The sequence below is a fragment of the Chiloscyllium plagiosum genome, unplaced genomic scaffold, assembly GCF_037043375.1.
Source record: "Chiloscyllium plagiosum isolate Xiang-an unplaced genomic scaffold, Cpla_swu_hap1 HiC_scaffold_14, whole genome shotgun sequence".
Lineage (NCBI taxonomy): Eukaryota > Metazoa > Chordata > Chondrichthyes > Orectolobiformes > Hemiscylliidae > Chiloscyllium > Chiloscyllium plagiosum.
The window spans coordinates 6,369,118-6,394,329 of NW_028270152.1; the positions used below are offsets into that span (position 1 = coordinate 6,369,118).

At 40.6% G+C, this 25,212-nt stretch overlaps 1 protein-coding gene across 1 annotated transcript in view; it reads right to left on the reverse strand.

Annotated features, from left to right (window-relative positions):
* Positions 1 to 429: 429 nt before the first annotated feature.
* LOC122558798 (host cell factor 1-like) overlaps positions 430 to 25,212 on the reverse strand; it is a 117,392-nt gene continuing 92,609 nt past the window's right edge. The window contains exons 20-26 of the mRNA XM_043707576.2: positions 21,558 to 21,860; positions 18,057 to 18,175; positions 15,505 to 15,648; positions 11,589 to 11,777; positions 8,614 to 8,911; positions 5,156 to 5,213; positions 430 to 4,185 (exon numbers count right to left, since the gene is read on the reverse strand). Of these exons, the coding sequence (XP_043563511.1) occupies positions 4,140 to 4,185; positions 5,156 to 5,213; positions 8,614 to 8,911; positions 11,589 to 11,777; positions 15,505 to 15,648; positions 18,057 to 18,175; positions 21,558 to 21,860 (1,157 nt within the window). The 3' untranslated portion in view covers positions 430 to 4,139. The remainder of the gene's footprint in view (positions 4,186 to 5,155; positions 5,214 to 8,613; positions 8,912 to 11,588; positions 11,778 to 15,504; positions 15,649 to 18,056; positions 18,176 to 21,557; positions 21,861 to 25,212) is intronic.

The window sequence follows — 25,212 nt, forward strand, 5'->3', positions numbered from 1 at the left end:
ACCTTAAATTTATGTCCCCTTCATCTGGCCCAATATTCTTCTTGTGTGCCTTCTTTGATTTATAGCATGGGGGGGGGGGGGGGGGGGGGGGGGGGTATAATTTGGGGTAGATTACAATATCAGAGTTGTTGCTGAAATGAACTTTAGACCTGAATGCCAACACAGTTCAGCTATACTTCAAAGCCTCAGGATACATTTCTCAACGTGGGCATTTGGAAGGGCTTTTGCCCGAAACGTTGATTTTCCTGCATTTGGTTGCTGTCTGAACTGGTGTACTTTTCCAGCACCGCTCTAATCTAGAATCTGGTTTCCAGCATCTGCAGACATTGTTTTCACCTAGGGCATTTGGACAACACTGGGGAGGGACAAACAAAGACATCAAACCAAGACAACTGAAAATATAGATTCAAGAAAAGAAAGAGGATTAAGTTAAGGGAAACAAAAAAATGTTTATTCAAAAAAGGTTTTATTCAAAAAAAAAGCACAAAAAGGTAGCAAAATGATTTATATTTTGACTTTTCTACAATGGACAATGTTTTTTTCCGCATTTTCCTTTAAATCCAAAAAAATATAAATTCATTACAACTGGTGAAAGCAGCAGAGAAGTACATATAAATGGTACCAACTTCACAGCATGGGGAAACATAGCTACATACAGAATTCAGGGCGGGAGAAAGAGGGAAATACCATCTTTTGGAGAGCGAATTCTAAACTACTTGCATTTCCCCCCACCTCCCTCCCTGCCCAGTTTAAACATGTAAAAACTATACAAAACCCTTTTCTTTAAAAAAAAAACACATTAGCACACTTCCTATCCAAGCTGTACACAATATTACAAAATGACTTGAGCCAAACTTGGGCCTTTTTTTTTTGCATCATTTAAAGACATACCCTGTACAGAGAGAACAGCTCTCTCAAGATAACCAAAACCCTTCCAATCTTACCAGTGGCCTACCTGTCAAAAGAAACAATAAACCATAGGATATCTTCCTGAAAGCTTAAGCAAAAGACTTCTAGCATATGACCAGTGGGAGGGGTATACCCTTTGAACATCAACATCTAGAAGAGATCCAGAAAATTAAAATGTACGGTTTCCAAAATTATGAAATTTAGATGGACACATTGAATATATTTTGTTTTGTAAAGAAATAAAAGATAGTGGGAGAAAACATCAGCATTTTTCCTTCTCCCAGACTGATATATAGGTTAAAATTGCAGATTAATTATTGTATATTTTTAAAAATCTTAGGTTTCCATGCACCGACAAACAAAACCCCGGCAATTATTATGCTGCATTGGAGATGTTGTTCGGAGTATCTTGCTGAACGAAATGAGTGGCTGTCCATAGCTGAGGACTGCAATGCTTCACACCATCCCCCAACCTTGTCCACACTTACCCTGATAGTTAAATAGAAATGATTATTTATAATAGAATAAGAAACAAAAATATTGAAATGGGGCTTGGCTCTTATTCCAGCAGTAACTTGGATGTTTCCAATATGCTGGATTCTTCTGTAGGAGCTTCATGAAAAAAAAGAGTAAAACATTATCAAGGTTTTGCCCAATGACAAGTATTTGCTTTCAGAACAGATGGGTCATATTTTCACAGGGAACAATCCTGGAGGGTATCGTTTTAAATCCATATAAATATATGTATACACTTTTTAAAAATTCCATTTTCATCAGAAGTCAAATGTAGCTTATGAATAAATTGCAAGATGCTCAGGATTTTGGTACAGAGTAACAATGGATAGGTGAAATTTTCATTCATTTGAAACTAAATATTCCTGATTCAAATCACACATAGTTCTTCCACATTGGTACCTGGACAGAATACCTGGATCTATAAAATGCCAGGGTACAGATCAGTTGCTTTCTAATACTGGGATATGGTAGTGGTGTGTATAGGTCTGTAATTATATCACATTGGAATACATTAATACAACAGTACAGACTCTAATGGGTATATGTTCAATGGAGGTGGAAGTTATTTGAGGGGATGAAGGTACATGTCAATGCAGGACAGATCTCGTTAGTGTAATGGCACCAAAATGTGAAAAAAATCTGAGAGACAAGAGTACAAGACATTGATCTGGAAAGAATCTACCCACCCAATACAAAAGTGAAAGGATTTGGAAAACAAAAGGTAGTGCTGCATGCTTACAGTATGAACAGAAAGTACATGTGAAGTTGAGCACATTTGGTTATTCAAAGTTGGAGCATGAAAGCTAAAAGAAAAAGTCCCTCCCACCTCAATTCTCCCTTATGATTCTCTGACATGGCTTTGGCTTCAGACATCTGCTGCCATTAATTTATGCTCTTCATGAGTCTAAGTAACAAATGTTACACTCTCATCAAGGCATGGTACTGAAGCCCAGAGTGGTCTGACCAGATCCAGCAGTTACTGTTGGGTGACCATCAAAGCCAGTCAAAATTCCTCGGAGCCCTTGTGGAACCACCTAGTACCTCAGGAGAGGTCTTGTAGTTGAATACTGGATCTATTGGTCCTCTTCCCTGACTCCTTGCCAAATGTAGGCTGTGTGAATACCCATCAATCCAACTGGCAAATCTTCCCAACCATGACCCGACTCATTGGAATGTGATACACGCACAAAGACCATTCTGAAAACAGGTGATGTGATCATGGGAATGTGCGTGCGGGTCACAGCCCTACATATCAAAGAAAAGGTTAGACACACCCATACAGTCATGCCACAGACTGCTTCAGTTGTATACACAGATCCAGTCACAATGTCATTTATTTCCTTGTGACATGGCTGCACAACAGTAAAGCAGGGAAGTTGGTTTTGCCTACCTAGCCACCCTTCAAACCTAATCTCAATCTCAAACCTTTTATATCACAATTAAGTTAGAACTGTGGGGCAAGTGCAGAAAACCAAGATTCTGAACAAGAGGGCATATTCAAGGGCTGAGAACAACATGAAGAATGGCGGGACCCATACACAAATACATGTTATGCTTCTCCCTGTCAGTCTGGGATGGTGCAAGTTATTTGAGTTAACATCAGAAATCATCTCAATAGCACACCGACCACAGACAAACAGAGGGATGCTACCTCAGACAATCTTAGAACTGTACATGTTATAAGGTTCAAAACTTCAGCATCCTCCATAAAAACCCACGCCTGAATTAATTTCATTTCTGGTCAGAGTTAAAACCGCTTTTCTCAACCCCAATTTAATATAAAACTTGAACTCACTCTAAAACATGGCCCAACGGTCCTGACAAGCAGCAAACACTGCAGTTTCCTTTTGTGTAAACCTATGACAGAATTGTCCAGTGGCAGTGTCAAACCAAACCATAACATTTTAGATATTCACAATTCCCTCTAATAAGTATAACGCAATAGCATATACACACACACACACACACATATTTAAGCAGGAGACAGCTGAAGCATTAAGTTGGGTTTGGGGATGGAGTGAAGATGCATAAATTGAAAAATGTTTGTTCAGGATTCAAAGGTTAAGAGTTTTGGGAATTGAGGGGGCAGTAAAAAGGAGAGAGGAAGGGAGAGACACTATGACAGAGAAAGAGACACAACAGTTCACTTACAAAGTTAAAAAGCTAGTAATCTTCTATCCTCATTAGGTCTACGAGAGAGAAATGGTCATTTGAAGTTCTAAATAACAATTCCTTTTAAAGACTGCAAGATCATTGATAATGCTGGATGTACACTCTGGTCTCAGGATTTTCAGGTTGTCAAAACAAAATGAGTTAGAGACAGTCACATGACATGCTGGAAGAAATTATTGCTGTTTTGAAAATGGCTGTGGGATGATGAGGAAGAACTAGACAGTTATAGATTTTGAAAATAGAGTACTCTGATGAGAAATCTCAATAAAATACGTTTGGCGATTTGGATCATTTGGCAGGTAAATACACTTCAATACAACAGGGTGTCTTTCCTTCAAATAATACCATCAGTTCACTGCAGGTACTTTCAAATGAGATTCTTGTCCTCTTAAAATGAGCAATAATAAAAGTAAGGACTTGGTTCTTCTGAAGCAAAATCCTCCTGCTGGGTGGTGTGCCGATATACCAAAGTAGGTTCTGAATCTAGTCAAGTTCTTAGTTATTTAAAATAAAAAGGCGCAAGTTCATAATGCACGTGGAATTTAGGACCCATCTCCTCTTGGCTTCTTATTCACGCTTATTAGCTTGCTGTTCCAGTGAAAGGAAGAGAAGAGAATGAGTGTTAATCTTACAAAAGGAATTCAAGTTTGTATTACCTTATAAACAAAAGTAAATGGGTTACTCAAAAGGTCAAGTTAAAACCCTCAAGAAAACAGGTCTTTGACTCCTTTGAAATGACCTTTCCAGAAAAAGAACTCAACAATTTTTTTTGGTAACAGTTCACCACCTTGATCAGAGAAATTTTGGTTCCTGTAATTCTTGCTGGTGACCTGTTGCAAGACCGATTTGGAGCACCTCTGAACTGTCAAGTTGAACAGATCACAAGTGCCCCTGGTGTGAACCACATTAGCTGATCTCAGGCTCAGCAATAACATGGACATTCCAACTGACCTCAGCACAGGAGGGAAAGAGGCAAAATAAATTCATTTTCCATTTCTGGTGGTGCAATAAGGGATTGCCTCTTCTGGATATGGTCAGGAAGGGCTGTGATTTTCAGCTATGTAGCCTGTTGATACTCAACATGAAGAATCAGACACAAAACACAGATCTAGAATGAAGTCAGCTTTTAATCATGTAAGAGGAGAAGTGGATGGTCTGCTTGTTATCCTTAAGTGCCATTGATTCTAGATTTGGCTCTGGCCTAAAAAAGGATGAAGACTTTCAGTCAATTTGTTAGCCAGGGCACACAGAAAGTAAAGCTCTGCTTGTACTGTCCCTAAACATTCCCAGGACATGTACTGCATGGGGTTAGAGACACACAGAAATGCTCCTTCCACATTACCTCAATTTGCATTAATCCCACTTTCAGAAGAGCCCTTGAATGTATTTGATACAATATGTATTTTCTTTAAGTCCAATATTTCAAATTATCTCCTAACTTTGCAACATAACTGATTCAATGGCTAACTGGGGAAACATGTAAACAACCCATTGTGTGAGGAGGCACATAATGAGCCTTAATTGAATTCTTAACAGGAGCAGTTTCCACAATACTCACTCATCAGAGGATGCAACAGATCGCTTAATTGCGGGTCTTGCTCCATCTTTGCTTGTATCTAAAAAATGAAACAGAAACTTGTTAAAATCAACTTTTCCCTTCTCCCCAAACTAATTTTAGGTACTGACCATAAATAGATAACACACATCTCAATATGAAGGTTGTGGGTTGAAATCAAACTATAGCAATTTGAAGACATAATCCAGGTGGTGCTGTACGGAGGGAGTGCTATCTTGTTGAAGGTGCTTTTTTGGATGAGATGTTAAATCAAGGCTTTATTATTTAACTCTTGGATGAGGGGGCAGAACAAAGCTTCCCATAGCACTATTTCGAAGAGGATACGGGGTCCCCTCTGGTGTCTTGGACAATATTTATCTTCAACAAATGTCATCAATAAAATATATTTTCTACTTATTTTCTCATTGATGTGTGAAAATTGGCTATCATTCTTCATTCATTACAACAATGCTACTGGTGTACAGTTCTCTGGGTATATCATGAAGTTGTGAAAGATACTGTTTAAATGCAATTTGACATCTTGAAAAATGCCCATATTACAGAGGAGGAAGTGCTGCTGTCTTGAAACGCATAAAAGTGGATATATCTCAAGGACCTGATCAGTTGCACTCTAGAACTCGTGGGAAGCTAGGGAAATAATTGCTGGGCCTCTTGCTGAGATATTTGTATCATCGATAGTCACAGGTGAGGTGCTGGAAGACTGGAGGTCGGCTAACGTGGTGCCACTGTTTAAGAAAGGTGGAAAGGACAAGCCAGGGAACTGTAGACCAGTGAGCCTGACCTCGGTGGGCAAGTTGTTGGAGGGAATCCTGAGAGACAGGATGTACATGTACTTGGAAAGGCAAGGACTGATTAGGGATAGTCAATACAGCTTTGTGCGTGGGAAATCAGGTCTCACAATCTTGAATGAGTTTTTTGAAGAAGTAACAAAGAGGATTGATGAGGGCAGAATGGTGGATATGGACTTCAGTAAGGTATTCAACAAGGTTCCCCATGGGAGACTGATTAGCAAGGTTAGATCACATGGAATTCAGGGAGAACAAGCCATTTGGATACAGAACTGGCTCAAAGATAGAAGGCAGAGGGTGGTGGTGGAGGTTTGTTTTTCAGACTGGAGGCCTGTGACCAGTGGAGTGCCACAAGGATTGGTGCTGGGTCCTCTACTTTTCATTGTTTATATAAATGACTTGGATGTGAGCATAAGAGGTATAGTTAGTAAATTTGCAGATGACATTAATACTGGAGGTATAGTGGACAGCGAAGAAGGTTATCTCAGATTACAACTGAATCTTGATCAGATGGGCCAATGGGCTGAAAAGTGGCAGATGGAGTTTAATTTAGATAAATGTGAGGTGCTACATTTTGGGAAAGCAAATCTTAGCAGAACTTGTACACTTAATGGTAAGGACCTCGGAAGTCATGCTGAACAAAGAGACCTTGGAGTGCAGGTTCATAGCTCCTTTATCGGTCAGAGTATTGAGTACGGGAGTTGGGAGGTCATGTTGCGGCTGTACAGGACATTGGTTAAGCTACTGTTGAAATATTGCGTGCGAATTCTGATCTCCTTCCTATTGGAAAGATGTTGTGAAACTTGAAAGGGTTCAGAAAAGATTGACAAGGATGTTGCCAGAGTTGGAGGATTTGAGCTATCGGGAGAGGTTGAACAGTCTAGGGCTGTTTTCCCTGGAGCGAAGGCTGAGGGGTGACCTTATAGAGATTTACAAAATTATGAGGGGCATGGATAGGATTAATAAACAAAGTCTTTTCCCTGGGGTCGGGGAGTCCAGAGCTAGAGGTCATAAGTTTAAGGTAAGAGGGGAAAGATATAAAAGAGACCTAAGGGGCAACTTTTTCATGCATGGTATGTGTACGTGTATGGAATGTGCTGCCAGATGAAGTGGAGGAGGCTGGTACAATTGCAATATTTAAAAGGCATCTGGATGGGTATATGAATGGGAAGGGTTTGGAGGGATATGAACCAGGTGCTGGCTAGTGGGACTAGATTAGGTTGGGATATCTAGTTGGCATGGACAAATTGGACCGAAAGGTCTGTTTCCGTGCTGTACATCTCTATGACTCTATGCTCTTTTATCAGCCAACTTAGATTTGGAATGAATCAGATGCCTCGCTCTATATATTTTGGTGTCAAACCAGTTGATGGATTTATCAACTCAGCCATTGAAAAACAGTCGACTTTGAAACTAGCTGTCTAAGTCAGCGAATAAAGCCTTCCTGTGGAGAACTGCCACAACGTGAACAACTTTGAACAGATACAAAATGCTGGAATATGGACAAACAATTCTTTACAAGTGAAATAAGGTGAGGTAGAGAATTCAGGCTCTCGAAATAAATGTCTTACATCGAGAGGTTGAGGAGTGACCTTATAGAAGTTTAGAAAATCACGAAGGGCATGAATAGGATAAATAGACATAGATCTTTTCCCTAGGGTGAGTGAGTCCAGAACTAGATAGCATAGGTTTGGGGTGTGAAGGCAAAGATATAAAAGGGACCTAAGGGGCAACTTTTTCAAACAGAGGGTGGTGCGAGTATGGAATGAGCTGCCAGAGGAAGTGGTGGAGGCTGGTACAATTATGGCATTTAAAAGACATTTGGATGGGTATATGAATAGGAAGTGTTTAGAGGGATATTGGCCAAGCGCTGGCAAATAGGACTAGATTAATTTAGAATATCTGATCAGTACGGATGAGTTGAACTGAAAGGTCTGTTTCCGTGCTGTATATCTTCATGACTCTATATTGCTTCAATGTATTTTCTTATTCAACTAGAAAAAAGCTACTTAACTTGATAATTGGAAAGGAGTTGAACTAAACAAAAGGGAAGCAGAGAACTGAATGGCAAATGGCAAGTACCATTTGCTGCTCTCTGAGTGTTTTGGTTTCATGGACGGGAGGAAGCAATAGGTGAAGGTAGACAATGGAACAGCAACCCACACAACTCTGCATTTTATGAAGGGAGGAGGGAAAGAAAAATAAACAGGAGCACACCATTCTGCTCAAGTCAGTTTGATTATCGTATTAGACAGTTGGTGATCTGTACCACAATTCCATTTAGCTACCCTTTCTGCATATCCCTGGAATCCCTTATCCAGCAAAGTTCTACCCAATTTGAACTTGGACTAAAAACATCCAACAAATCCCCTTATTGTTCTCCCTGCACAACAAGCTTTGAAGTTCCCTCCCTAAACTTCTTTGCTTCTTTTTTCTCATTGGATGCTTGTTAAGCCCTACCTCTCGTTCATCCTTTTGGTCTTGTATCCGATTACTGCATGTTTGTACAAGCTCCTGTGAAGTACCTTGCAACATTATGTTTAAAGCATTATTAAAAGAATAAATGTACAATGGAGCTATAGACTGCAGGTTTTTCATGCTTATACCTGATGCTCACTTCATGCACAATAATATGGAATCATCCCAGCTCACCTTGCAGCCACCTGACCTGGGTGGCTGGCCCATAGCCCTTCTCATTTTTGGCTGCTATCCTAAAGATTATAGCAGGTTTTGTGGTTGTATCGATGTGTGCATTTGCTAGGTTTGATGAAGACACAAGACAGCTGGGTACAGGTCCACAGTAAACACGGACGAAGAGCAGATGGGAAGTCCCTGCAGGTTTGGGATCTGCTGCCTGTGACCCTGGTAGTGCCAGATACACGGAGTATTCAATGATGGTGCCAGAAGTAACAGCAGGAGGTTCCCAGGAGAGCTGTGCACCTTCAGCAACCTATATAAAAAAAATTATCTGTAATTACCAATCTCGTTAAATGAAATTCTGAATTATTTTCAAAAATCCCCTATTATAAACATAAAACAATCAGGGATTGATCTGGCTCAGAGTCCAGATAACATTATCAACTGATACAAAACTGATCTGCACACATGATTTGCTAATCAAATACTTTAAACAGTAATTAATAACCTGCCTAATCTTTTGGCACTAATACTCTGCTTCGAATGCTGGTGTTCTTAACACTTTGTGGTACAAGCAGTGATCAAATGAAGTTAGCAGTGGATATTATTGGAATCAGATGCTTTGAATTAATTCACGCAACGTGCACAACACTGACTGATTAGATTAGATTATCCAGAGTCTGGAAACAGGCCATTCGACCCAACAGGCCAACACTGACTCTCCAAAGAGTAACTACCCCACCCTACACTTACCTCTGACTAATGCACCTAATACTATGGAACAGTTTAGCATGGCCAATTCGCTTGACCTGCACATCTCTGGATTGTGGGAGGAAACGGGAGCCCCCGGAGAAAACTCAAGCAGACACAGGGAGAATGTGCAAACTCCAGACAGACTGTCACCTAAGGCGGGAATTGAACCTGGGTCTCTGGCACTGTGGGCAGAGCCACTGTGCTGACTAGGCTCGCATTTTTAAAAAAATGTTTACCCATGGGATGTGGGCATTGCTGGCTGGCCAACATTTAGTGCCTGTCCATAGTTGCCCTTGAGAAGGTGGTACTGAGCAGCTTTCCTGAACTGTTGCAATTCATTAGCTGTAGGTAGTCCCACAATGCTATTAGGAAGGAAATTCCAGGATTTTGACTCAACAACACTGAAGGAACAACAATACGTTTCCAAGTCAGGATGGTGAGTGGCTTGGAGAGAAACTTGTCTTTGACGAATTGCTGCATTGCATCATGTAGATAGGAAACAATACTGCTACTGAGCATCAGTGATGGAGGGAGTGGATGGATGTTTGTGGATGTGGTGCTAAACAAGCGGCTGCTTTCTCCTGGATAGTGCCAAGCTTTTTGAGTGTTGTTGGAGCTGCCCCCATCCAGGCAAGTGGACAGTATTTCATCACACTCCTGACTGGTGCCTTGTGGATCGTGAACAGACTTTGGGGAGTTAGGAGCGTTCCTAATCTCTGACCTGCTCTTGTAGCCACTGTGTTTGTGTGGTGAGTCCAGCTGAGTTTCTAGTCAATGGTAACCCCAAGTATGTTGATAGTGGAGGAATTCAGTGATGGTAAATCTATTTATTGCTCATCCCTTATTGCCCTCAGAAAGGTGGTGGTGAATTGCCTTAATAACCTGGGAGCTTAAGTGCCCTCTGAAATCATCGAACAATGGACAACCACATTGCTAATAGGTCTGAATACACAAGGATGGTAAATCTTCTTCCCCAAAAGGAAATTATTGAACCATATACCTCTGAATTAATGGATTTAAGTTCAAATTCAGGAACTCGAGCACATAATTCCAGTATAGTATTAAGGGACAAATTTGAAAGCGGCATCTTTCAAATGGAACACTAAACCTTATCCGCACGTTCAAGTAACTCCATGGCACTAATTAAAACCAGAGGAATTCTTTACCACATTACACTCATTCATGTCACTGCCACCTACAATGCACCCAGCCACCCGCCTCCCAATATTGCCCAAAAGTAGTTGAATTGCTTAGTCTTTCTCCTATTACATGTGGAATGTTGTTCTGTATAGACTAGGTGCTGCATTAGTAGCATAATCATTCTTTTGCAAGCAAAGTAATTGTGAGCTTAGAAATACACAATTGGTGACACACAATTTCTTTTTTAAATAGATGGAAGGTATCAAATGATCAGCTTTTGCTGGTTTTGAACTTCTCACAGTCAACCATTAAGCTTCTGACATTATCTGGTTTGAAAATGACAACATCTTTGTGTAAGCAGCTTGCACAATCTTGACTGACTATTCTTGATTAAATCACTCCTGGGTCAGTAAATACTCAGCAACAGGTGTTTGGTAGAGTGGCTAAACAGAAAGAAGCAAGTGGCAGGGCTAAGCCATATTGTAGTTACCATCTGGCTGAGTATTTCTGGGATGGTGGGGCAAGTGGAATCAGTTGAGGGCTAACCAGTGAGGTCACCCACCCTGATCCACCACCCTTTGCTGGGAGTGCCCAAACTGACATCTGATTTGGATAAAATTGGACCCAGTTATGCTGCCCACAGTCAAGTAACCCATTGGTAAGGTTGATTGCATTAAAATGAGTGCATTTTGGAGAACATGGTGGGTTATAAACTAAACTAAAGATAAAAGGCCAGCCCAAGTTTAGCATCAGCAGTATTTGTTAACAGCAACAGAAATAGAATGACAGCTCAGTCAACCAATAGGGAGAAGTAAAGAGATACAGACTCGGACAACACTGCTCACCACAGCTATATCAGGGAGATTTCAAAAATCTGAAAAACCCAACTCTGAAGATAGCTGTGCCCTACAGTGAGGCTTCTGCTCTGGAATGATGTTTAAAATGAGCATTGACAAAAATGTAGCAGCATTCAGGAGAAATTGAGTGTAAGGCCACTCAAACAATAAACTATTTTCAATTATTCAATGGCTATTCTGGTTCAAGATCAGACGTCAAAATTCAGATTGGAGTTGGGATTTAAAACCATCAATACTTGCCTTGCTGATCTTGATGGCAGATGGTGCACCTGGGAATCCTGGCATGCAGGTTTTAAAAGCTGAGACTTCACTGAATGGTCCCCGTCCACAAGCATTTATACTAGCAACTCGGAATTTATAAGCAGTGCCCGATTCCAGTCTCTCAGTCTTTAGATTGCTGTGGTCAGGGATGTTATCCCCACTGCCATCCTATGGGAAAAAAAAATCTCACTGAATGAATCTCTAAATTGATCTCACCTTTATTCACAATTATAAGGTCCCAATTACACAGAATGTACTCCACAAAGAGAGGACATTTAATCCAATTGCTGGCATTGTCAGTCCAGATTACACAATCAAGTTGCAGTAAGGGTCAAACCAACAACCTTCTGACAAGAAAAGCAAGAACGACAGCAACTGAGCTTTAGCCGACAAGTGAATTACATGCCAAGTCAAAATAAATAAAAAGCTTTTAAAATGCCATGATGCAGAAGAATTTACTTCCCTATTAATAATCTAAGTAAAAGACTACTTTTGAATCAGCATTTCAAGACGACCAAGTCTGAGAATGAATATACTTTTCTTGTCTATCACAATCTAATTAGTGACAACAATGGGATATAAGGTGCAAAAGCTCAACTGTCATTTCAGATAAAAACAGAACTGACACCTTATGCTCAATGGGAAAATATAAACAGCCCAGGGCATATTACTCAAGGACAGAAGACTGAAGAATGGCCTAATATATGTAATAATATGCGTCGGCTAAACAGCAGTGTGAGCTATTGTAACTAGTTCCAAATGAACTTTCCATATACCCAATTAAAGATTCTTTCACCTTCAAAGACCATACAAGACAATAGCACACCCTCATGCTTTTTTTGACATTGCCAACTTATCTACCAACATACCATTGAAAGAAACAAATAATCTTCAATCAATACCACTATACCGTGACAACTGTAACTGGTATCTGAATCGTGCTCAAACTCATGAACTTAGTAACACTTGATGTGGAGTTCCGTTTCACCGATATCATGTACATTCAAATAGATGTTGCTGCCATTGGATACCCGATAGGCCCAGCTTTTGTGAATGGCTTTGTTGGTTACTGTGAAAAACACATCTTCAATGGAAGATCACCAACCTCTTACCACGTCACATTCTTCCAATATGTATGTGACACTTTTATGATATTTCAATTCAAAGCCGAAAGACTTTATTTACACAGCTTAATAAACTCCATTGAAATGGAGCATCAAATGAGCTCCTACTCCTCAATGTATGAAATGGGAAATCTGAAAATGAGTTCCTTCCTGCTATCATTTGAAAGTCTATGTTCACTGATCAATATACACTGGGATTCCTGCAGACCCACACATTTCATGATCAATCTTATTGACAACCTCAGGAATAGAATCCTAGCTACCTGTGCATCATGTATACATGATGCAGAGATAGGGCATATCAAAACTATCTTGCAGAATGATGGATATATCAATCAAGTCATCACTCATTGTGTATTGCAAACACTCATTAAAGTATCTACATCCATTATTTTTGGCCCTGAAATGGTGCCCAGTCTTACCTCAGATTACCCTGCAAGAGGAAGGGGTCTTAAAAATGTGAACAATAGCTGAAGCAAGCCGTCTCACATTGTTACAATGCAGTAAATTCACAAGTGATCTCTCCACTCAGTATGCTGATGTCACGTCAGAACAACATTTTGCCTACCATTCTAATAAGCAATGTGTTGTGAGTTCCAGTGCCAATGGGATGGGTGTATGTAGGTCGGACGTCCCAATGACTGGCAGGCTGCATGAAACAACAAGTCCACTGACCATTCACAGCTGGCAACATACTGACTGTATTCAACCAGCCTATTTTTGCAAATCTCAGAAAAAGTATAACCACCATTAAATGTGATTCTCATACTGAAAATAATTTATTACAATAACGACTGTGCCAAAAGTTACACCAGAAAGCAATTTAAAATGATCAGCCTTGCCAGTAGCAAGATGCATTTCCATGTGCTAGGAGCTACACACTTAAATACTCAGGATTTGCTTTTATGTAAACAAAAGGAATTTGGTCATACAATACAATAAACACAGCATAGGAACAGGCCCTTCAACCCACCAAGCTTGCACCAATTCCTCATCTTTATTCAGACCCTTGACTTACTGCCCACACGTGGTTTCTATCCCTTTGTTCACCTCCCGCTCATGTATCTATCAAGATATGTCTTAAACGTTGCTAATGGAAGTGCATTCTAGGCACCCACCACTCTGTGTAAAATAATTTTCCTCACACTTCTCCCCTAAACTTTCCCCTGCTCACTTTAATCCCTGGATTCCTGAAGAAGGGCTTATGCCCGAAACGTCGATTCTCCTGTTCCCTGGATGCTGCCTGACCTGCTGCGCTTTTCCAGCAACACATTTTCAGCTCTGATCTCCAGCATCTGCAGACCTCACTTTCTCCACTTTAATCTGTGCCCTCTTGGTAGTTTCACCCTGCGAAAAAGCCTCAAAGGAATTACACCTTTTCAAAATAAAGAGTATCTGGAGACAGCCTAATTCTACTGCACTTGTAATCAGAATCTGTCTCTCTGGTTTAAGAATTAAGATCGATAGTTAACTTTCTTGCTGTAGTAGCTCTTTGCTGATAGAGGCCCAAATATAAAACTCTTTTTCTCATTTTGTATAAAATGGTGTCTCTTCGTTCAAATCTGTTTTTATTTTAGTCCTAGTTCTGATGAGAACAAGGTAAAGAGCTTCATCTTCTAGTGTCCTTTTACCAAAAAGGTTTGTTTTCTGTACTACCATTTATTTATTTAAGGCATTGCCTGACAGCTGCAACTGCGCATGCCTAATTCCAGACCCAAGATGCACTCTCACAGGCAGTCATACACAAAGGCCGCCTTGCATATATGCAGTGTTCTGCTTAGCTTTTTCAGTAATGTCTGTTTTTGCTGCACCATTCTGAACTAGGGTTCAGCAGCAGGGAGTGAGGAATCAGAGTGGAGGGATAGACGTGGTGTTGGAAAGGAGTGCGAATGCAGGGAAGAGTGAAGGAGGATCTGGGAGGTCCCTTCCTATCCTCTCCCAGATCCTATCAGCCCTCTCCAGGGACCCATCCCCAAGCTATCTCCTCCCCCACCCCCACACAAGTGGCTTCAATGCACAGCAGTGAATTTAAACTGCATAAATACACATGCATTAGTGTCAGAAAACGCTGCCTGTTTATAAACAACAGAAACACTGAAAAAAAAACTGACTGAGGGGAGTGGCCTATTACTGTTCTGTAAGATTCCACATAATTCTCAGCAGTTACATTACTTGACTAAAAAAAGATTTGTCTGTTACAAAGTAACAGATTCAAAAATATGAAGTTAAATTATGGCACTGACAAAATCACAGATAAGACAGGAGAAATTAAATAAGCCAATGAGATCAGTCACCTTCTCCAGTCAAACACCTTATTCTGGAACAGATTCATCCCCCACCCCTCCTTACTCCAGATAGTCAACAGCAGATATGTATTGTGATGTATTGTGTGGTATTGTGCAGTACTGAGCAGGAGGGAACAAAAGAATTGTCGCTTTCATCTTTTCTGGATTTCAGTAACTGGGGACACTGCACAGCCTACAGCTCAGATGGTGCCCAATTCTCAACACAGTCAAGCACAATGCTTGGTTCATATCAGAAGAATAGCCACTTGGTGGTGGTACTGGGGAAGGGAACAGATAATGTGGGGATGGGGGTGTTGGGGATGGGTGGAAGATAGCTGGTGCCCGTTGAACCACATGCTTAAAAAGTCTGGTGTTTTTAGGAGACCAGCAAGAGGGAATAAAAGATATTTTTAAACTGTAAAATCTTTCAGTACTTAAAAAGGGCGTGGACACTTTCAAACCATTAAATTTGCATACATATCTTACCTCTTCTCCTTGAGAGCCCTCTGCAGGCAGGAAGTAGGAAACCACTACTGTGCTCAGCGTTTTGAATACACCGACGTCATACCACTGATTGGGTTCCTTCCTGGCTGTTGGTTTTGGCTGGGTATTAGGAGACGCATCCTGTTTCTGAGGAATTAAGAATATCCATCACCCAAAAAGTAATCAGCTTTACATTTCTGTATGAGAGTTGGAGAACAAATTGGGGCAAACCTGAACTAATCAGAAAGACAACCCTACAGATGATGGGACATAAACCTGGAATGTTGACCAGTTTTACAGAGGCTAGCAGATCTATGCACTTCTGACAATTTCTGTTCTAAAAGGTACACAGACAAAAGGTTACAAGGTTTGTCTCCATCTGCAATGTGAACTAATTAGCACTTCTAACTCCGTTAAATATCCCAAGGTCAGACACATCCTCGAATCAGACCTCAAAGATGGTCTGATCGCTACAGTTTGGAAGTAGGCTATTTGGCCCATTGATTCCATACCAATCTCTGAAGAGAATCCCACCCCAGAACCATCCCATCACCCTGCATGTGCAGGTTAGGCTAAACTACCTAACCTGCACATATTTGGACTATGGGAGGAAAGTGGAGCACCCGGAAGAAACCCATGCAGACATGGGAAGAATGTCTGTTTGGAGCTTGCACAGTCACCCGAGGGTGGAATTGAACTTAGGGCCCTAACACTGAGGCAGCAGTGCTAACCACTGAGCCATCACGTTCCAAATCTTCTTTGGGATTTTCCTGAATAACACACTTCATACTTTCTAGCCTCTCTACATTAGAATTATATACCAGTCTGGATTTTACTTGCATGCTGCATCACATCTCCCAGCCATATTCCTTTGATCTATTGATCCAATAGCATCATTTTTTAACACATAACATTTCAATAAAATTTCCTTGTCTGTTGATAACCTGGTGGCAACAATTGTTGACAAAGCTCAAACAGGTAGAGACATTACAGGATATTCTAGTTTGTGTTAGATTGTCTCCAGCATTAGTGTGTGTCCAGGTGGAATTTTAGCGTTGTGTTCATAAATTTTAATTGTTTATGCATTTTGCCTTCAGCTCTCCAACTTCTGTTTTGCAACACGAAAGTTGCAACAAATTTTGAGCCTCACTATGCTACGCAATTACTCTTAACGGTGAAATAAATTATTGGAATAACACCCATACAGAGTGCTAGTCCCATAGAATCTTTACGAATAAAAATTAGGTTCCTGTTTATTTTGGAAAATATGCCAATATTTATTACAGTAACATGACATTACTAAGGATAAATAGCCAGCTCTGTATGTTGGTGTTAGGTGAAGATTGGGTTGATTCCAAGTCCACAGAGCCGCTTGCTGTTTGGGTAGGGTTAGATCCACAGGATGGGCACACAGTTCCCTGGTAAACTGAAACTCTCTAAAATAGCAACATTAACACAAAATGACTGCCAACGCTTTCTACATAATGACTGCTGCCAATCAACAGCAACTCTGTGTTAACTACTTCAGGTTGCATCCTGATCAATATTTCTGCATGAATCAATACCACTAAAACATACTAACTGATCAATCAAACCTGAAGAGGTTTGCGATTTTGCTATGCAAAAAATGGTTCTCAGATGTTTCTTTAAACTACTCTGAAATACAGTGAATAATCTGGATAAAATTAAGTGTTTTACTTTTTTCCATTTATTGGATAGTGAGGTTGGGAGAGAGAGGAGAGAGGAATGTGATAAGCTACTACTTGACAGCAAATAAAAGGATGCTTGTAGTCCAACTTTAAATCTATGTTGAGAGTGTGGTGCTGGAAAAGCACAGCAGGTCAGGCAACATCCGAGGAGCAGGAGAATCAATGTTTCGGGCATAGGCCCTTCATCAGGATTCTCCTGCTCCTCGGATGCTGCCTGACCTGCTGTACTTTTCCAGCACCACACACTCGACTCTGATCTCCAGATGGCAGAATTCTCATGACATGGCAACTTGTCAGCAGATGCTTACCCTCAGTGAATTAATTGAAATGGAGAATGCAACACCTTCCCATTATGGTGGCCCAAAAAAAAAATCAAATTATCCCCAGTACGGATGATCCCAAGTGAGCACTGAGAATAATTTCACTGCTCCTAGAGTCATATATTTCAGTGATATCTTGAAGAAGCACCCATGCAATATCAACAGGTCATATTCTCATTAGATTTCAGAAAAAGACAGAATTGGAGTCAGGTTTCTACTATAGATCCTACAGGTACTGTGGAGTCACTGAAGAACTGTCCAAATCAGCAAAAAGAGAGATGCCAATTCTCGGAATTTATGACCCAGAATAAAAAAAAACTCTGTATCAGACTTCCTATCACTAACTGTGAGAAGTTCAGATGTTTACATATTGTAATAAGGCATGATATAAATGCAGATTTTTAAAAAAAATTGCTGACTTTCATTTTGTTCATCTTGAAATTTCCAAGACTAGTTGCATAATCCAACCTATAACTTCAAAGAGAGGTAACAACTTCAAATTGCCCATCCTTACAGGGGTACTCACCGAAGCAGGTAGGCCAATTCCATTGGCTACTTGGGCTAAAGTTGTGGCTGCCTGTGTTTTTATTGGACTAGAGTTTTGGTTGGTTGTAGATGTCAGGAGAGAAGTGTATGGTGTCAATCCTGGTTTGCAATAAAAGGAAAGGACTGGTCAATTTTACTGCATTTCTGTCAGATAGTGGGAAATTTCAAAATCCCCGCATTCAGATATTATGCCACATCCTTCTAATATTCTCAACCCGGAAATTCAGTTAACCTAAGGAGCCCACATTTACTGCACTGATTAGTTGACAGTTGTGTCAAGCTGAGACGAAAAAGCTCAAGTCAAAAGTTGAGGAGTAACTCATTGATTATTAGATGATGACTAATAAGTAAGATGAATAACAGGAAGAACAATAAACTCGAGAGAAAGGTGGGAATAAATGATTTACGTTCAGGACAATAGGCCACTGAAGCAGCCAAGGAGGGTGGGCCAGCATGAAGCAGTTAGTCAAGAAAGGCAGACAGGGAAAACAAATACATCAAGGTAGCAATACCACAACAGGATCAGTTCTACTTCAATAAAATACATTTTTATTATCAAATTATTAAAATTGTAGAGTACACAAATATTTGTGGAGCTGCGGATGGTGAGGAAGCTTGTCAAACGACTTGGCAGGATATAGATCAGTTGAAAGGTTGGGTGGAGAAATGCAGATTGAGTTTAAACTGGTCAAGAGTGAGGTAATGCATTTTGGGAGGTCAAATGCAGGAAGAAAGTATACTGTAAATGGCAGGACACAGAAGCAAAGATATTCAGAGGGATTGTTGGGTGCAAATCTATAGTTCCCCAAAAATAACAACACAAGTGGATAAGGAGACAAAGGCGGCATACGGCATGCTTACCTTCATCAGTCGGGGTACTGAGTATAAAAGTTAGCAACACGAAAGTGAGTACTGCAGCTGCTGGGGATTAGAGTCAAAAGCGTGGTGCTGGAAAAGCAAAGCAGGTCAGGTAGCATCTGAGGAGCAGGAAAATCAACGTTTTGGGCAAAAGCCCTTTATCAGGAAAGTTAGCAAGTTGTGCTGCAGCTGTATTGAAATTTGGTTGGACCACATTTGGACTATTGTGTGTAGTTCAAGTCGCCACACTCCAGGAAGTATGTGGAGGCTTTGAAGAAAATGCAGAAAAAGGTTTATCAGGATGTTCCATGGATTAGAAAGTGTATTAGCTATAAAAGGAGAGGTTGGACAAAGCTTGGATGATTTTTGCTAGAGAGTCAGAGGCTAAGGGGCGACTTAATAGCAGTATATAAAATTACGAGAAGCATTGATAAGGTAGATAGTCATAGTCTTCTTCCCAGGGTAGAAATGTCAAATACAAGGGAGCATAGTTTAAGGTGAGAGGAGTAAAGATGAAAAGAGATTGCAAAGCAAGTCCCCCCCCAGCCTCCGCAGAGGATAACAGTCACAAGCATGCAGCACAGAAACAGGGGAGTGGATAGAAGCAGATACAATAAAAATGTTTAAGAGGGAATTAGGATGTCACGTTGCAGTGTACAGGTCATTGGTGAGACCACTTTTAAAATACTTCATTTAAATCTGGTCTCCCTGCAATAGGAAAGATGTTGTTAAACCTGAAAGGGTTCAGAAAAGATTTACGAGGATGCTGCCAGGAAGGGAGGGTTTGAGCAAAATCGGGAGAGACTGAATAGTCTGGGGCTATTTTCTCTGGAGCCTTGGAGGCCAAGGGGTGACCTCAGAAGTTTATAAAGCCATGAGGGACATGGATAGGATGGAAGTGTCAATGTTATTTTTCCCAGGATAGTGAAGTCCAAAACTAGAGGGCATAGGTTTAAGGTGAGAGGGGAAAGGTTTAACAAGGGACCTGTGGGGTACTTTTCACACAGAGGGTGGTGCATGGATGAAAACAGCTGCCAGATGAGATGGTGGAAGTGGGTACAATTACAACATTTAAAAGGTATCTGGATGGTTACATGAATATGAAGGGGTGAGAGATATATGGACCAAATGCTGACAAACAGGACTAGATCAGTTTAGCATATCTGGTCAGTGCAGACAAGTTGGACTAAAAGGTTTGTTTCCGTGCTGCATAACTCTAAGATTCTTGACAGCCATGAACAAGCAGGGAATAAAGGGATAAGCACCATGTGTAGGTAGGTGGGATTAGTTTAGAATTGCAACATGGGTTTGCACAGACTTGGTCAGTCCACAGCCTCTTCCTATGCTCTACAATTCTATGTTCTAATTATTTCTTTCTGCAAATGGTCCTTGGAGCACAGAGTAAGTGTTCATGTCTTTTAAAATGACAGACAATCAAAACTCTGTTTTAGACTATTACAGGAATAGAACACAAGATTCTATGCATGGTTCCAACAACTATAACCTATTTGCTATCTGTGGTTAATTATTGGAAAAGCTTCACTTATAACCTCGTTAACACAGCACTCCAAAAACTAGTCAAGTACTTTGAGTTGTTTCAACCATAGTGTTCTAAAATTGCAAGAGTTTTATTCAACATAAGATGGAAATAATACAATTCTGGTGCAGGATACAGACTGTTAATTATTTATTACATTGACACGAGTCACTCTTTCATTTAGAATGCACTACAAATATAAGGTTTCTTCTGATTAAAAGTAGTCAATAATATACACGAGCCAAGAGGCAACTTTTTGTTTAGCGCATTTTAAAAATAAAGTACCTGCACATTTGTCCGCTACTTTGGATACTTAACCATCAAATCAGTAGCATTTTCCTACCTACTGCTGTTTAACACTGTGATATCAGAGATTGGAGAAATAATCCAAAACTGACAAAGTGACATTGCACCATGACACTATGAAACTGCATTGCATGATAAGGATAGGGAAGAAGTCGCCACAAAAGCTGATAGATTGTTACAACAACCCAATTAGTTCACTGATGTGCAGTTAGGAAGCTGTCATCTCCTACCCAGACTGAGGACATTGAATTGCTCATTTAAGTCCAAAGCTCGAACAAGCTACTCTATTAAACAACAGCGCAGAATGCCATAGTGCTCCTTTCATGTGGGCTGACCATCATCGCGTATATCCTATAAATATCTTGCATTATACAGCACCTTTAACATAGTGAGATGTCCAAAGACAAATGGGAATCCCTCAAAATTTGAGAACTTATCAAATAATGGGATGTTAGGAAAGCTCAAGAGTTTGGCCAGAGTAGGTGTTAAGAAGTGTATTAAAAGGACAGCAAGATAGAGATACCAAGGAAATTGCAGAGCTTAAGTCCTAACTACTCCAGGCATGAACTTCAGAGACCCCTCCTTGATCACAGATTCATAAGGCTGCAGATAAGACACAGTTCAGAGCATAAGACTATGAAGGATCGGCAAAGCAGAATGAGAATTTCAAAACAATACTAGAGCTAATTCAGATCAGTGATCATGGGGATGAAATGTAAAATTAGTTAGAACGAGGACAAGAGAGCTTTGGATGAAAAGCTGAAGAAGAACAACACACACCTGTGGTCTTCAGAATAGGTAACTGAACACTTGAAACTGTACTAGGTAGTTCCTGTGGCCCATTGGTCTCAGAGGTAGAATCATTGAGACTGTCTGCTGGAGCTAGCGCCTCTGCTGGTCTGGAGGGCTGGTTGCTTCCTGCTGCTTGTTGCTGGTGTGCTCTTTCTATGTCCTGCTGTGCAAGTTCAGCCAATGGTACAATAGACTGAAGAGACACCAGTGTCTGCAGTGCTTGGTGTGACAGCTGTGCTGGTTGTATTGTTGTTAATTCTGCTGTTGAGGTATCCATGGTCTCTTGCCTTGCTGTATTGTAAATCAAAGGGGCAGAAAAGGTTTAAAACTACTTCAGTGTTATTAATAGTTAGTCAAGAGTAGATTGAAGAGTACAAAGATTTGTTAACAATTCAGCAGAACTACAAATGTCAGTTTATAAAGAAAAATCATTTTTTAAAAGAAAGAAACTGTACAGCAGGTAGGTATAGTGTAGTTATGTATTATATGAGTAATCCAGAGGCCTGACGACTGGCGTGGAAAGGTGAATTCAAATACCATAGTTGTAGCTGAGAAGTTTAATTTCAAAACTAATTCTTCAGCTCTGGAGGGGGGTCTCTGGACCTGAAATGTTGTCTCTGCTTTCTCTCTACAGATACTGCCAGATCTGCCAAGTTTCTCCAGCAATTTCTGTTTTTGTTTCAGATTTCTAGCAACTATAGTTTTTTGGATTTTTATAAGGGGACCAGGATATTTGAAACAAAAGAATATAAATGGAGTTAATATACAGGCCATAATCAAATTGCATTGAAGATCAGACATACCTAATGGCTTCCTATTTATACACTGATCAATGACTGAAATGTTGAGGTGATCATAATAATGCCCAGCCTTGTAAATTTGTTGTCCAGTGGCACTTAATGCTCACATCAAGCATGTAATATTTATGAAAGGATGATCATGAGTTAAATTTAGCTTCAAGCCATTCTTAAGGTCTTGTCCCACTTATTCTGCCTCTCCCTATAATGCTAACCCTCAATCCTCAACAACTTCCTTGTAAATCTTTTCTGAACTCTAAGTTCAACAACATCTTTCCTTTAGCAGAGGGAGTTGAATTAAACTCTGTATTCCAAATGTGGCCTAACCAATGCCCTGTATAGTTGCAACATGGCATCCCAACTCCTATACACAACGCTACTGACTAATAAAGGCAAGAATACCAAATGCCTTCTTCACTATCTGTCTACCTGCGATTCCACTTTCAAGGAACAATGAACCTGCACTCCAAGGTCTCTTTGTTTAGCAACACTCCCCAGAACCCTACCATTAATTGTGTAAATCCTGCCCTGATTTGCCTTATCAAAATGCAACACCTCACATTTACCTAAATTAAACTCCAACAGTCACTCAGCCCATGTGATTTGAGATCCAATTGTACTCTGAGATAATCTTCTTCACTGTCCACTACACCACTAATTTTGCTGTCATCTGCAAACTTATAATTATATCTCCTTATATTCACATCCAAATCATTTACATAAATGACAAAAACCAGAAGACACAGCACTGATTCTTGCAGCACTACAGTGGTCATTTGCCTCCAGTCTGAGAAACAACTTTCCACTATCATCCAGTCTTCTTTCTTCAAGCCAATTTTGTATCCAAATGTATCCACTTCTTGGATTCCATGTGATTCAACCTTGTTAACCAGTCTATCATGCAGAGAATTATTGAACAGCTTGTGAAAGTCCATATAGACAACGCCCACAGCTCTGCCTTCATTAAGCCTCTTTGGCACTTAGATCCTTCGGTCAAGCCGTCCATGCTGACCAGATATCCCAACCCAATCTAGTCCCACCTGCCAGCACCCAGCCCATATCCCTCCAAACCCTTCCTATTCACATACCCATCCAAATGCCTCTTAAATGTTGCAATTGTACCAGCCACCATCACTTCCTCTGGCAGCTCATTCCATACACGTACCACCCTCTGTGTGAAAGAATTGCCCCTTAGGTCTCTTTTATATCTTTCCCCTCTCACCCTAAACCAATGCCCTCTAATTCTAGACACCCCAACCCCAGGGAAAAGACTTTGTCTATTTCCCTATCCATGCCTCTCATAATTTTGTAAACCTCTATAAGGTCACCCCTCAGCCTCCGATGCTCCAGGGAAAACAACCCCAGCCTGTTCAGCCTCTCCCTATAGCTCAAATCTTCCAACGCTGGCAACATCCTTTTAAATTTTTTCTGAACCCTTTCAAGTTTCACAACATCTTTCCGATAAGAAGGAGACCAGAACTGCACGCAATATTCCAACAGTGGCCCAACCAATGTCCTGTACAGCCACAACATGACCTCCCAACTCTTGTACTCAATACTCTGACCAATAAAGGAAAGCATACCAAACGCTGCCTTCACTATCCTATCTACCTGTGACTCCACTTTCAAGGAGCTATGAACTCCAAGGTCTCTTTGTTCAGCAACACTCCCTAGGACCTTACCATTAAGTGTATAAGTCCTGCTAAGACTTGCTTTCCCAAAATGCATCACCTCACATTTATCTGAATTAAACTCCATCTGCCACTTCTCAGCCCATTGGCCCATCTGGTTAAGATCCTGTTGTAATCTAAGTTAACCTCCTTCGCTGTCCACTGCACCTCCAATTTTGGTGTCATCTGCAAACTTACTAACTGTACCTCTTATGCTCACAACCAAATTATTTATGTAAATGACAAAAAGTAGAGGACCCTGCACCAATCCTTGTTGCACTCCACTGGTCACAGGCCTCCAGTCTGAAAAATAACCCTCCACCAGCACCCTGTGTCTTCTACCTTTGAGCCAGTTCTGCATCCAATTGGCTAGCTTTCCAGTATTCCGTGAGATCTAACCTTGCCATCTTCAAAAAACTCAATCAAGTTTGTGAGACAATTTCCCCTCACACAAAGCCATGTTCACTATCCCAAATCAGTCCTTGCCTTTCCAAATACATGTAAACTCTGTCCCTCAGAATCCCCTTCAACAACCTACCCATCACTAATGTCAGACTCATCAGTCTATAGTTCCCTGACTTTTCCTTACCACTTTTCTTAAATAATAGCACCACATTAGCCAAGCTCCAGTCTACCAGCACATACCCATGGCCATTGATGATACAAATATCTCAGCAAGGGGCCCAGCAATCACTTATCTAGTTCCCACAAAGTTCTGGGACAAACCTGATCTGGACCTGGGGAGTTATCCACTTTTAGGTGTTTTAAGATGTCCAACACCATGTCCTCTGTAATATGTATACTTTTCAAGATATTACTATTTATTTTGAGTCATAAAGATATACAGCATGGAAAAAGACCCTTCAGTCCTACTCGTCCATGCTAATAAGATATCCTAAACTAATCTAGTTCCATTTGCCAGCACCCGGCCCATATCCTTCTAATCTCTTCCTACTCATGTACCCATTCAGATGCCTTTTAAATGTTGCAACTAGACCGCCTCCTGGCAGCTCATTCCATACATGCACCACTCTCTGTGTGAAAAGGTTGACTCTTAGGTCCCTTTTAAATCTTTCCCCTCTCATCTTAAACCTATGCCCTCTAGTTCTGGACTCCGTACCCCAGGGAAAAGACATTGTCTGTTTCCCCTATCCATGCCCCTCATGATTTTATAAA